This window comes from Poecilia latipinna, unplaced genomic scaffold, assembly GCF_001443285.1.
Source record: "Poecilia latipinna isolate Pla-1442-1.1 unplaced genomic scaffold, P_latipinna-1.0 Scaffold37, whole genome shotgun sequence".
Classification (NCBI taxonomy): domain Eukaryota; kingdom Metazoa; phylum Chordata; class Actinopteri; order Cyprinodontiformes; family Poeciliidae; genus Poecilia; species Poecilia latipinna.
This window is the reverse complement of record NW_015112653.1, coordinates 1,311,566-1,325,893: the sequence shown is the minus strand read 5'-3', so window position 1 is coordinate 1,325,893 and position 14,328 is coordinate 1,311,566. Positions and strand designations below refer to the sequence as shown.

Here is a 14,328-nt window from a genome sequence, read left to right as displayed (position 1 = left end):
ATATATATATATATGTTGGCAACCAGTTTCTTCACATGGTAAGTCTGAAACCCAGAGACAGGACATGTGGAAAATAATCTGCACACCGCAGCAGGTTGAGGGGGCAAAGTTTGAAGAATCTGTTTTGAAAGCATCCATCGCCTGTTTTTTTTTTTTCTTATTTTTGTATTTATTTTTAGATGATTTAAGTAAAAAACAAAAACTTTGGCAGAAGAATGTCATGTTTTTGTCTCTTAAATTGTCACATTTGCATTTTCATCAGTAACAGTTTAAACCTTTTTCAAAGCTTTTTCATTTTAACTCCATATTGTGGCTTTTTTTTTTAAACATTTGATTAAACATTATACAGATTTAATGGCACATATTATGAGTTAATTGACTCTGATATGGAACATTGATTTACTCCAAAACCCACCAGACTGTGACTGACTGCAGGAGCTATAAAAGCTGTTTCCATTTGCATTCAATCATAATATTCTCCTGCAGCTGCCTCCAAATTAGCTGCATTATTATGCTTTAGGAACATTTAACCTCCACGGATACAATCATTGAAAAAGCACCAAACAAAAAGCAGAAATGACTCCCCCTGTAGAAGGAAGTCAGAGGTGATTTTCAGTGGTCGCTCCCTCCACCCCTCCGTTTTCTGCAGTTTCACAAAAGCCTCCATTGACAATCGGGTCCTGTAATGATTGCTGCACTGAAGCATGAAACAAAGAAATAGCGTCGGCCCGGTGGAGGAAGGGAGGAGAGCCGCTCAGTCAGTCAGTCGATCTTTTTGTGAGTGTGTCGAGATAAAACACAGCGAGGCAGATCCTTGAAATAGGCTTTGCGGGAGTTTTGGGGGGGTAAATGTTAAGAGATCACAGTCGAATGCATTTTATGACAAAAAATATGTGAGGAAAGGGAGAATCGAGGAGAATGGCTGTGGGGGCTCATGAAATTTCAGATGGGAGATTATCAATCACTTAAAAAAGTCTCTTAAGGGCAATTAATCTGACTAATGGTGCTAACAGGACTGAGAGGAGGTTCTGGAAAGAAAAAAAGAAAAGAAAAACGGACCCAAAAATGTTTAAATAAAGAACTCAAACTTTTATGCAACCCAAAGATTTGATGCTGTAGATGAAATAATATTTTCAGCATGTTAAGGTTAACATGCACAGCCTTTATTTTGCAATGATAATATTTGAATAATACAGCGCAAAACCTGCCATTTCAGCAAACAACGACAGCAGACATGAACTGAACAGTGCAAGCTGCAGCTGCTTGCTGTTCCATCTCGCAGCTAAAAGGTCCTGGATTCAAATCACGGCTTTGGGATCTTTCTGCATTTTCTCCACTCGCATGCATGAGTGCTCCAGCTTCTATCCACAGGTCAAATCCTTAGCTGACAATCCTTAGCTGACAAACTGGTCCTTGGAAGTGAGCATCCTGTGATAGGCTGCTGATCCATCCGAGCTGCATCTTCCTCAAAGAAAAGCTCACTGTATAATTAGCCAAGTCCATGCATTCACCGCATACAAAGTTACCATCATCATCATTCCAGATAGCACCTGATCGAAGACGCATGAAGCTCAAACGGCTTGGTAAGCTCAAACGGTGAGTTCAGACTGCATGCAGTCTGCTGTACTGCCTAATCATGACACTATTTAAGGCGATGCAAGCAGAATAATGTGTTTACTCATTTTACAAGAGGCAAATATCCACAGAAACAAACCTGATGGAAAAAAAACAAGCAGCACGGTTTGAGAAGGATCCGAAAAATATCTAATATAAAAAAAATTCTTATCTTCTATAATATGGACTAATTGCACCATTATTTTGCCTGCTGTGATGTCATCTGCCAAAATATACACAAAGCAGAATCAACAGTTCTCCATGGCACTTTTTGAAAACTTTACATTTTGTGAAATTTGTCATCCTCATCTTATTCTTCCAAACTTCATTGCCCAGCTGTGCTCTTACTGTCACAGTCCATTTCTGGTTAAATCCCCCCCCCCCCCCCATCGGATCCTTAAGTCTTTCAAAGAAACCACAGATACTTGTGCCTGCAGATGATCTACAGCTCATGTCTTTATTAGTTTTGTGAATACAGTAGTTATTTAGTCATGTTAAAGTGCCTACATTAAGTACTACAAGGGACGTTTCATCCCCACAAAAATCAGGAATGTACAGGTGTTCACTCAGTCATAGTACAGTAGCAAATACATTACTTGGTTCAAGCAAAAAATGCTTAATGACAAACAACCGCAGAGTTTTTTTTTTTTTTAAACATAAAATTATGCCTACAGAAAGCACGTACCCATCATAATTTTGCATATTATAGTTATACTCCACTTCACATTATATAGTACAGACAATCATATGTCTCTAAATTTAAAGCTGCCCCGTTAACATGATTCGGTAATGTGCTTTTTGTCAGCAGCGGCCGGACTGCCAGGGAGCCTCGATGACATTCAGTCAGTGAATCACAACGACACTGCCATGGTTCCACGTTTGCACTAAAGTCAAAGTTAAATCCATTTCCGTGACGATATTCATGACTGCAACCCAATCTGTCTTTGGTTCACAAACACACCAACACATGTTTGACAGCAGAGTTTTTTCAAACAAAGGATACTATTCACAATAAAAGTCTCTCTATATAAATCAAATAATCTGTCACACAGTATCCTGAATGTTTGATTTACTTATAGAAATGGGTCGTTGTGATTCCAGGACATATTTGGCACAGAGGCGATGAAACACAATCTACACAAAAGTCACTGCAGTCGGTTGCAGCAGCTGCTATGCCGTCCCAACTGGCTCGATAAATACAACACAGACCATAACTGTTACATGTTTTACATTTCTGTTGTTTATGCTTTTGTCTATGTTGTGAAGATCTGTTATAATTTTACCTACTATGTCTGAAAATATATTGGAATATTGCATCAGATAACACACTGAGGGACATTCTTTGTGGAGGCTTTACAGGCACAGGGGGAGGGAGGCAGCTTTTTTTTTTTTAATGTAAGCACTTTCCAAATTAATAGGCTTTTACAGTATTTCTCAGTATAATTCACTTGCTAAACATATCCACATCTGAATGCGAATGAATTGAACTTTTCTCAGCATTTCCATTCTAGAAAAACTGGTAGTATGCGGTATATGAGACATTAAAAGAGGCCCTTTTATCATGGCGCTTGTGCATGTTTTTGGTTATTTTATTACTTCATCGTACGTCAGTTGAAAAAAAAAATAAAAATTTTTGTTTTGAACACAAAAAAATAATTATTTTTTCAAGATTCATATTCTAAAACTTTCCACACCTCGTTTGAGGCCTGCAAAGTATATGCTTTATATAGAAAAAATGGAACAATAAGAAAAAGGAAAATAATCTCTTATGGGGGAAACAATTTCACAGGACTGTATGTGATAATTCTGTATGAAACAGCGCCCCCTGCAGTTACAACAGAAGCTTGTGCCTGACTAAGATTGCAAAAAACAGGGTAATATTTTTAGCTCTCAGTACTGGTTTCTGATGAAAACGCACAAACGCTGGTTGCTATGAACCTCCAGCATTGAACCAGTATCCTCAACAACACCAACATTGAGGGGCATTTTATCAGCACAAAATGGTTAAATGTTGCTTTTCTATCTGCCTGCAGTAGCGAGCTGTGCTGTGCCAATACTAACTTTTACATCAACAAGAACAGAGAGAAATTCTGTTTTTAACGCCTGTTCCCCTCTACAGCAATACTACTGCAAATAATACTTTCATTAGAATCCTCAGCTATGAAAACTTACAATGTTCCTTGCTTATGTAAAATCAAGTTGATGAATCCATTAAAATGTTGTTCCTGCCCTAAAATTCCCCATATATCCAGAGAAAATGCTAGATGTGCAGAGTTTTTAGCTGCTCAAACGATTATAACCAGACTTTTACCATTGATGCTGCTCTAAAAAAAGAGTGAGATTATTGCTCCCAAATCTTTATAACATCATTGTTTGTGTACTTGCTCTCATTCTAATGGATTCCTTTCTTTCTGTTTAGATTTTAAATCTTGTCTTAGATTTCTTGTCAATTATTTTCTTACCAAAAATTACAACAAAAGATTTTTATTCCTTTTTATTCTTATCTTAACTTTATGTCTTAAAATCATTTAATGTGTTACTGAATGCTCTTTTTCTAACAATATTTCATTTTCTTTGTAAACAGAAAATGACCCCATTTCAATTTATTCTCCTTATTGTGGTTTATTCCCACTTTGCATAATAGACGAGAATGCCACTGTGCTTTTTTTTTTTTTTTTTTTTTTTTTTGTCAGATGTGCAAATGTTTTCAATACATACATCAACGTAGCTAAAGACAAAACCGACAGAAACACACTGGGTACACTATTGTTAATTGTGCATTGCCAGACAATACTGGTAGGCAAAAAAAATGTTACTCTGTTGAAAAGACAAAGGGAACATAAAGCAAAGCTCAGCACTCATTAATGTCGGAGAATACAATCTGCAGTAGACTCTCACAGTTCATGGCCCAGTCGCTCGATCTCCTCAACCAGGAAGTCGATGTCTGACCTGGTGGCTGCAGGGTTGGAGATGACCATGCGAAAGAAGTTGACTTTGTCTCCCTGTGGTTGGTAACTCACCATAGTGGTACCCGACTCCATCATCATGGCCTTGATCTTGGGAGCCACCTTGATGCAAATATTGTGCAGTTAGAAATCTGCTCTGCAGTGCCTTCTGGAGGAATTTAAAAACCAAAACGAGTCCCCCATCGTACATATTGCAGAATCAAGTTGTTTTGTTCTGAAGCATCATAGAGCAGAAATGTGCCGCAAAAAGATCGGAAGTATCGACACAGGGGGAGTAAATACAAATGCATTTCAAGTTTTTCTGGTCATGTTGTGCTGAAACAGTTGAAAATCATATATTATTTTCTTTCTGCTTCACAGTACTAAAATCTGTGACTGTAATGTGATTAAAGGTGAGAGGTACAAGACTGTGAATTCTTTTGCATTGCACTGTAAACCATTATGCCTGTTTGTTTTCCCCCCTTTGCTACCTGTGTGTCTTTATGAATGAGCCACATGTGAGGAGAGAAGTTTGAAAAGAGACTTAATTTGCAGATTAATGAGCCATTACCTTGTGCAGTCTCTCGCGCTTCTCTTTCCCATCAGGCATGCCACGAAGGCTCGGAGGAATGTACCAGAAGCAGACATTAGTGTGCTGCGGCTGATTGAGACAAAACAACATTTGGAATGGGTGCAGCTTGTTACTGTCTCAGCAAAGTAAAAATGATCTAAACAGTGCTGAAACCAGGGTAAATTATGAATATTGCCTCATTATGTCCCAGGTTGACAAAGCTCTTGTGGAAAGAGACACATGAGAACCGTTTGGATCTTACCTCTGACTTGAACACCATCTCAAATCCCTCTCTGTTTTTTATTTTGTCGTAGAGGTACGCCGACAGATCCAAGCACTTGTCTATATGCTGCTCAAATCCTACTGTTCCCTTTTTTGTGGATAAAAGAAAATGAAATTACAGTCAGTTATTTAACATGTCAGACTCTGACAGTGAGCTGAATCAGATAATTGCTCACCTTTGCCTTCCACATGAGCCAGAACTTAAAGATATCAACATGGCGTCCGCACTGAATGGCCTTATCCCCCGTGTCGTATGTGACGTCGTACTGCTTGTCTGGCTGGAACAGGTAGCCCGCGCACATAGAGTTGCAGCCTTGTAAAAGTCCCTGCAGTGGGAACAACAATGAGGATGAGGGATAAACAGGAGGAAAGAGTGCTGTGTTCAACTTCACCGATCACAGTATCTTCACCGATGACACAGACGTACCCTCTCCCTGACCAGAATGGCGGAGCACTGCAGTGGCACTCCCATCATCTTGTGAGGGTTCCAGGTGACTGAGTTCGCCCTGCACAGATATGGAAACAGTAAACAAATCTCTGCGAGGGATTGAGTGTGCCTAGTCTGCAAAGACAAGCAGCAAACTGAAAACATATAAAGATGTCATTTCAGCTAGAGTGACTGATGGTATATTTGTCAAATGAAGTTTCAGTTTAGTAGCATATTCATCATACTTAAAAACAACCAAAAAAATAAATAAATAAATTACTTTATGTACTTTTTAAAATATTTTTTGATATGCTAGCCTAGGCAGATTTGCCAGTCCTATGCTATAGAGCCCCTGAGTGGTCAAGTAATTATCAGCAGAATAAATAAATAATAATAATAATAATAATAATAATAATAATAATAATAATAATAATAATAATAATAATAATAATAATAATAATAATAATAATAAAACAAGTAGCATCACTTTTCAGCATATCTAATACTGTAGTAATGTAAAAAACAAAACAGTAAAGGCAGGTAAATCTCACTTTGGATACAATAGAGAATGGACATAGGCCTAGCTGCTATAAAATCTAAATAAATGTTTCCCAAATGATATCACTTCTCTTGCTCAACTCAGCATTATAAAAGCTTGTGAGTTTGTAGGGGGACTCTGCCTATTTTCTGATTTATTTAGTCTATAGTGGTTTAACCACTAGGTGGCAATCATCAAATGCCTATGCCCATGATGGTCAGGTCATTTCTAAGGATGGAAAAAGAGACAATAATAAATGTTTTCACACAGTGGCACAATGTAAATACTGCACCTTTTCCATAGCATTGCTCAAGGAACATACAAAACAACGGCATGCTATAAAGAATGAACAAATTGTGCTTTACTTCTTTATGTTTCGACTTATATAAAGTGTTTTGGAAACACCAACCTTCATGGCACACAAAACAATGAAAACAGATTTATAGCAGTTCCATATTTTTTTAAGACCACAAACACAATCCTTTTATTGTACTGAACATGCTGTTCCCTAAACAGGATGTTTTTTGTTTTTTTACCTTTCTACTCCATTCAGCTTGTGTCTGTGTCTTCTGGACATCAGCAAGCCTCCTCCCCATGCACCCTGCACAGCACAACATGCTGCACTGTAATAACACTGGAAACACTGATACAAGTTGTACAACGGATGACAGACTCGTAGTCTTTAGCTAGTCGAAAGGTAGTAATGATGTATTATTCCCTTACATCTACATGGAGCCATATGTTGTACTTCTCACAGATGTCTGCGATCTCATTGATGGGGTCAAAGGCTCCGTAGACAGTGGTGCCGGCAGTGGCGTTCACAAACATTGGAACGTACCCCTGAAAAGCAGAAGAAAACGGAGGACTGGGTTGTTTTTTTTTGCTCCATGTTATTATTCATCAAGGAGATGGGCAGAGAAGAAAATTCTCTGATTATGCATCCTTCTTTTGGTACGCTACTTTTATTTCTTCTACAGAAATTACTTCCTGGAGAGAAAATTTAAGGCTGCAGCGTCAAAATGTGAAGTGAGAGCAGCAGTGGTCGCATTAAAGTTGCTCCGGCACACGAAGCTGAAGCTCGTATGAGTGTTTCTGATTACGGGAAGTACTGGACGGAGGGGAAAAAGCTGATTGGTGAGGTGTTGTCAAAGGTCTATTTTTACCTTTTGCTTGACCTCCATTATTTTTGCCTCCAGATCAGCAGGAATAACTCTCCCTCTGTAAGTAAAACCAGCATCAGTATTCCATATATTATAAAAGTTTGCTAAACGATATTAAACAAAGCAAACCTCTCATCTGTCTTTAATAGGATAAGGTTCTCTGTTCCAAAGCCCAGAGCCGCACTTGCTTTCTTGATGGAATAGTGGCTCTGCAGGAACAAAAACACCGTCAGATGAACGGATCCAGCTTATTGTAAGCTTAAGTTAGCATGTTTAAATTGGTGAGATGACCAGGGAGAAGTGTTGAACTAACATGCTCAGACGTGAAGAGCACCAGTCGGGGTGCAGCTGCCATGCCTTTGGTCTTGACTTCAGGGAAGGACTTGTATCTGGCAATCATCACGCTGTACATGTTGGAGATGGCACCGCCTATCGAGACCAAAAGAGCGCAAATTTTCAGCTATTTAATATGAACCAAGACAAAACGGCCGTATACATGGGTACAATGATAAATGTAATAACAAGCAGCACATTGGACTGAATTTTGCTTTGTTTTATCAAGATTTGTGTTCTTTTTAAGCTCTTTGGTTGTACTTTTACCTGGAGAAAATATTCCGTCTCCCTCTCCGTTTGGCCAGCCAACTATCTCTCTCATCTTCTTGAGCGTCAGCTGCTCCATCAGCACAAAAACAGGGGCAATCTCATAAGTGAACCTAAAGCAGACAAAATGATCACATTTACTTGTATGTATGCGATATAAAAGCCCAACCGAGAGTTTTCCTGCATAACACACAGCTCTGTTTTAGCTGACTTCCAGAGGTCACAGGATGAGTGCTGAGTTCCTGAATGAAGCTCTCATGAAATGCTCTTGGCTGAGACCATTTTCTGAGGAAACTGGAACTGAAATGGCGCTCCAGCTGTAAAACAGCAAATGAGCTGGCCCTGCAGGAGAGAGCGATGGGATCTGGGAAGTTTAAGTTGTCGCTATCATTTATCAGGACCTGTTTGAGATCTGCTGCTCTGAAAACCATCAGAGACTCTTAACACCTTAATCTACGTGAACGTTTCAGGGCTGAAATGGTCGGTCAAATTAATTGTGATGAACTAATTATTGAAAGAATTGTCAAATATTTTAGTAATCGATTAATTGATAGACTAAAAAAGGTAATTTGCTGAAAAAAAGAACATATTCAGAGGAATAATTAGGCTAAAACTAATTAAGATAAAAACAACTGCCATCAGAGAAACGCTACTGCACCATGAAAAACAAAACCATGACACTTTTAGTTTAACATCAACCCAAGGTTTCTGTCTCCAGACAGACTGTAGAACAACTATTAAACTAATTTCACTTTTTTAATAGCATTTTTACCTCTTATTTCTCCCCCAAACACAGTTGAATAAACCAAAAAATATATGCTTATGTTGTTACATGCTGTTATAATGCAAATAGATTAACTTAATTTGATAATAAACAATGTAACTAACAAAAGCTGTTTTTATCCAGGTTAAATAAACTCAGCTAAACGTTGCAAATGACAATAATTAATTGTATCTACATTCTGAGTATTCTAAAACACTTAAAATCTGACGAAAAGAAGCTGTTTTATTGCTGCGCTTCTCTCTTTAAAATGCACCATTTGGTTAAAATTGTGCAGAACTGATAACAATAATGTGGTGCTTTGTTCTCCAAAGACTTCCATGAATTTCTTTTATCTCCTCAGAGCATATGGGGCTTGTTCAAACGAGCCACGCATTGTGAAGCCTCTCTGCGACACAGTCAATTTGGAATTACAGTACTGGCAGACTAATCCATCTTTTCCAGACCAGTGACACTCTAATTACATAAGTGTACCGTCCGTTCATGCAAAGCAAGTAAAAATGAATCTGAGGAAGATTGCATTACGTCTGCAGTGTGGCTCAGCATCTTCAGCAGAGGCGAATGTGCAGACCAAAAGCAAACAAGTCACAGACGTCACGCGTTAATTTGGCCACACTCATTCCTGCAGACAGGTCACAGTTACTCTGCTTATGAAAGAGCAGAATGTGATTGTCAGTCTATTAGTGTCAGTCGATATTTATCTGGGATAATTAGAAGTGATGGAGTAATTAATAAACGTAAATTGGAGCATAGGAAACCTCAGGCAGGATAGACGGGATGCTACAACTGAGAAAAGATGGGGCAGTTTTTAAGGTTTGAAAGAGATTTATAATATTTATCTCAGCTTATTAAGTCTAAAAGCAGAGAGTATCCTGCAAAATGATCATTATGTTTGAAAATATTCACATCTTGTCATATTAAAACTATAAACTCGGTAGTCTGATTTAATGCGAGTCATATGATTTCCACCCCTCCCCCCCCTACGTTTTAGCATCTGTAAAAATGGATGTAGGTGTTTACTTTAAGCAGATAAATTAAAGTATCTGCTTAAAGATACTTTAAGCAGATACTTAAAGTAACTTCACAAAGGTTACTGAAGTGCAGTGCCTTAAAAAATGTAATATCTTTTCTGCATCTTTTCACATCGTAACCAATCCGTCAATATCGCTCATAGAAATGTCATCTAATAGAGAAGTTCATGGTTGTATAAAGGAAACAAATTGTTTTGAGGTTTTCAAGATTTCCTGCTGATACAAATCTGTAACGTGTGATTTGTGTTTAGCCCACTTTACTCTGATACTCCTAAATAAAATCCAGCGCAACCAGCTACGTTTAGAAATCATGTAATTAGTTCATCTATGTTTGACTTAATCCCAGTAAAAACACAGCAGTTTTGTTTACTTCTGTTGACAAAACCACAACTCTGGTCTTCACCAGAGATTTCCAGAAGGATAGACTTTGTTGAAAGATGTAAGACTTTTTTCACAGACCATGTAGTGGATATAGCAAACATGACAAGAAGTTCTGGTGAGAATTAAACTGCACTTTCTGGCTCACATGCAAAACATGATGTGTTGATGAAAAAGGCAGCATATTACTGAGAACACACCACTCACAATGTAAAATACTGTGTGTTGTGGGAAGCTCTGCAAATCATTCTTAGTACTCTTAGTCGCACAACTCTCCTACAATTCACCTTTTTTAAGTGGGGAAAAAAGTGTAATTTATGGCTTTACTGTGATAAACTGATAAAGATTTGGTGTCTTGTTTTACAGAATGTTAATTACTAAAAAAGAAAATCCATCTTTTCTATCTCAAGACACTTAATCTATCATTATTTATGGTTTATAACTAATCTTTAATCAAGAGTAAGGAGCTGATTAACTAAAGATCTTTTATTGTTTAAGACAAAAATAGATTGTTGTATCTTAAGTATCTCTTTTTGAGTCAACCATGTGTTATAGTCTTCTTTTTGTCTAAAGTCACCTAATGAATAAAAGATCCAATGGATGAGAATAATTTCTGCAGAACTACTTTAGTATTTTGTTTCTTTTTTTTATTGTTATAATTTTATGGGCAAAATATAAAGCTTTTAATTCTGACTTCCTCCGCAAGTCCTTTGTTTCAGTTTTACACTGTACAGCAGTTGATAGTTTGATTTAGCGATCGGGGTGCTAAAGTTGTAAAGGGTGAACAATAGAGGCATAAATCTCTGGTTTATGGTATTGATCTCAGGCTGTAGGAACTCTGAGAACCCTGAGCTGGCGTTATCTCCACAGTCATACACTGGCCTGCGACTGTTTATGAGGTACACTGCTGCAAAATGCATCCACCATTATGACCGCCGGCGTAGCTAAATCAAGGATTCTGTGACTGACAGTCGCACAAAACGAAGGAAGGGACTTAGTTAGTGTGAAAATGATTTATTGCAGGACAGAACCTTCCCACAGAGACCCGGGGATGCTGCTGCTCACACTGTGTACGCGCGGCTCAAAGTGAGCCGAGGTTGTTTCTTTCCATTTTGTTATGTCACAGGAACTGGCATAACATGAAACAAAGACACCATGTAAACTGTGAACGCTAATCAATATGCAATTTAGTTTGCCTGCAGGGTTGAATTATGCGCCCACCTCTTATAAGCACAGGCCAGTATCGACAACAGTGCAGGGGCGTAGCTGCACTAATGTCCTCGTTTGTGTTCTTTTATCTCCTTGCTTGACTGACAGTCCATTAGGGAGTTCTGGGGTTTTCTTCAGCGGGAGACAGTAATTACTGTCCGTCACTTCAACTATTCCTCCAGCTGATAATGCTTTCCCAATGGTCCCTCTTCATGGACCATTGGGAAAGCAAATGGGAACAAATACAGTGTGTGATTTATCCCAACTGTACTCACATATTAGTGTTGGCTGTGGAAGTGAGCCACTCTCCTGCCAAGCCCACGATGTCTAATCCAGTGGACAGCTGGTTAAAGAACCTGGGGTGGCCTGCGGGTGACAAAGCGGTGCCTGTGAATTAATGCCGGGTCTATCGACCCGGCTGCAGTTCTCGGGCTTCCTACCTGTTCTCACTCCATATTTCAGAGTGTCCCTGCAGTCCACCAGGATCTGCTCCAGAGACTCGGGCTGGTCGGAGAGCTCCAGGTTGAAGCCCTCCATTCCCTCCAGCAGCTGGTGAGGATGGTGGAAGTCCAGGACCTTGGTGGATCTGTCAAAGGTCTTCCTGACATAGCTGGTGAGGATCTCCATGACCTCCAGCAGGAACTGCAAGGTTGCCTCCTCTCCGTTCTTTGATGGCAACAGATCTGCAAAAATGGGAAAGGGTTCACAATAAATATCATCATCTATACGGAAATACCTAATCAGTTCAATATGCAGGCAAATTTAGATTCCGCCACATACATTACACTATCCGGTAAAAGGATCTCCAGCCAGTTGCATCCCAACATTTCTGCTGAATTTGTGTCTTTTAGTTGAAAATCTATATTAAACCATGCGTGGCTCCTTTAAGAACATTCACCCCAGTCTTTTGCTGTTCAACCTGATTTCTTCCAGGACTACCTTTATTAGGCTACATCCATCTTTCCATCCGACTCACCTTCCCCGTCCCCACTCACGAAGAAAAAAAGTCCCCACAGCACGATGCTGCCACCACCACCATGTTGATAGTGCTCTCGAAGTGACATTCGTTGTTACTTTGTGGCATGACTATAGTTTCAGTTATGCAACAAAAAGTTCAACTTTTGTGCGATTGGAGCGCCTTCTTCCACGTTTGTTGTGTCCTATTCATGTTTCGAAGCAAACAAGATTTATAACTTTCTCTCAACAAATGTTGTTTCTTGCCACTTTTGTAGAAAGGCTGAATTTGTCTTGTCCATGATTAAATATTTTCCTGTCGACAGATTGTTCCAGAACATTTTTGACTAATTATGTGAAGTCTGAAGGCTGAACTGGATTTATTTATTAGTATAATAATAATAATAATAATAATAATAATAATAATAATAATAATAATAATAATAATTACAAATTCAAATGCATGCCACACTTTTTAGTTTTTTGCTATTGCAATGTTACAATCCAAGGGTTTTCAATATGTCAGCAAAGGTCTATGCATTGAGAGCATTATTAACGATAATTGATCTCAATCAAATCTAGGTCGTCAGCAGCAACATCACTCTGGACGCTCAAATTTACTCTGTGTGTAATTTGTGCTATGAATCAACTTCACTTGCAAAATTCAATGAGGAATTGCCTTTAACACAAATTTCATTACGTGTGTTTTTTATTATTATTATTATTATTATTATTATTATTATTATTATTATTATTATTATTATTATTTCGGTATTTCATCGCAAATCCACTTCTCCACCAACTGCAACAAGTCTTAAAATTGAATTTATTTCAAAATCCTATCGTTTTCCGAAGCCTACCTCTGGCGTACAGGTTGGAGAAGTCTGTCTCTGTCCGCCTGAAACGCGGGTCTCCTCCGGCGTTATCGCAGGCCATGAGGTTCTGGGCCGTGCGCTCCTTCAGGGAGCTCACAATCCTGCTCCTCTCCTCCAGACTGTTGTTCTTCTGCAGAAATCCTAAACGTTTACAAGAAGGAGACGGGTCCAGAGGATGACCACACTGCCCAAACATGTTTGTAAAAAAAAGAAAAAAAAAAAGAAAAAAGAAAAAGCTCAGTGGTAAGTGTTTTCTTTTTTAATTATCTAATCTCCTCTGTTCCCCCGGGGGATGCACCGTATCGTCTCGGTCTGTTTTTCATGAGTAAAGGGAGCCATCCGTTCCCTATTTATATGCTTGAGGTTGGGGAGAGAGAGGGCGTGGGGTTGCGGGGGGATCTGGAAGGTGAAGCCGGCGATGACATCAGCACCGAACTCCAGCCAAGCAAAAACAAATCGCTGTCATGTACAGGCTGTAAATCCCCATGAAAGCGTGAGATTTTTCACAGCGGTGGGCAGAATAAACGACAGGAGCGCCTTTCAGCAGGCCGCGCTGATACGGGAGCCTTATCGGGACAACAAGAGAAATTTCAAAGGCCGCCATCATTTTTACCTAAGATATTATTGTTTTCTTTTTATTGTTTACTTTTTGCTTCTTTCGTTGTGTTGCGGTTAAACCACCTACAATAATTAAATACTCGTAATGAAAAGCAGCAGAAAGCGGAACAGAGCAGAAAGCTGCGCCGTGCACTGATGCGTGATATTCAACATTATGGTGGATGTCAGCTCGTCCTTGGTTGGCCGGAGTGAGACTGAAAATAGACTCTCCAAGTGGAAATTGGAAAATCCATCCCAGATAATTTCCCTCTTTCATTTGTTCCCGCACAGGAGGAGGGGGACATGATAACCTCTGATGACGCTTTTCCACTGCCGGGTGGAATTAAAAAGTTGTGGCAAATTAAA

The 14,328-nt window shown here is 39.0% G+C and overlaps 1 protein-coding gene across 2 annotated transcripts in view; it reads right to left on the bottom strand.

The window, feature by feature from the left end:
• Positions 1-1,998: 1,998 nt before the first annotated feature.
• LOC106955245 (glutamate decarboxylase 1) overlaps positions 1,999-14,328 on the bottom strand; it is a 23,284-nt gene continuing 10,954 nt past the window's right edge. For both annotated transcript variants that reach the window (XM_015045324.1, XM_015045333.1), the window contains exons 4-17: positions 13,351-13,506; positions 11,977-12,219; positions 11,812-11,902; positions 8,138-8,250; positions 7,851-7,966; positions 7,667-7,746; positions 7,541-7,595; positions 7,101-7,217; positions 6,914-6,978; positions 5,840-5,918; positions 5,589-5,738; positions 5,393-5,500; positions 5,131-5,220; positions 1,999-4,682 (exon numbers count right to left, since the gene is read on the bottom strand). In XM_015045324.1, coding sequence (XP_014900810.1) covers positions 4,509-4,682; positions 5,131-5,220; positions 5,393-5,500; positions 5,589-5,738; positions 5,840-5,918; positions 6,914-6,978; positions 7,101-7,217; positions 7,541-7,595; positions 7,667-7,746; positions 7,851-7,966; positions 8,138-8,250; positions 11,812-11,902; positions 11,977-12,219; positions 13,351-13,506 — 1,637 coding nt within the window. In that variant the 3' untranslated portion in view covers positions 1,999-4,508. The remainder of the gene's footprint in view (positions 4,683-5,130; positions 5,221-5,392; positions 5,501-5,588; positions 5,739-5,839; positions 5,919-6,913; positions 6,979-7,100; positions 7,218-7,540; positions 7,596-7,666; positions 7,747-7,850; positions 7,967-8,137; positions 8,251-11,811; positions 11,903-11,976; positions 12,220-13,350; positions 13,507-14,328) is intronic.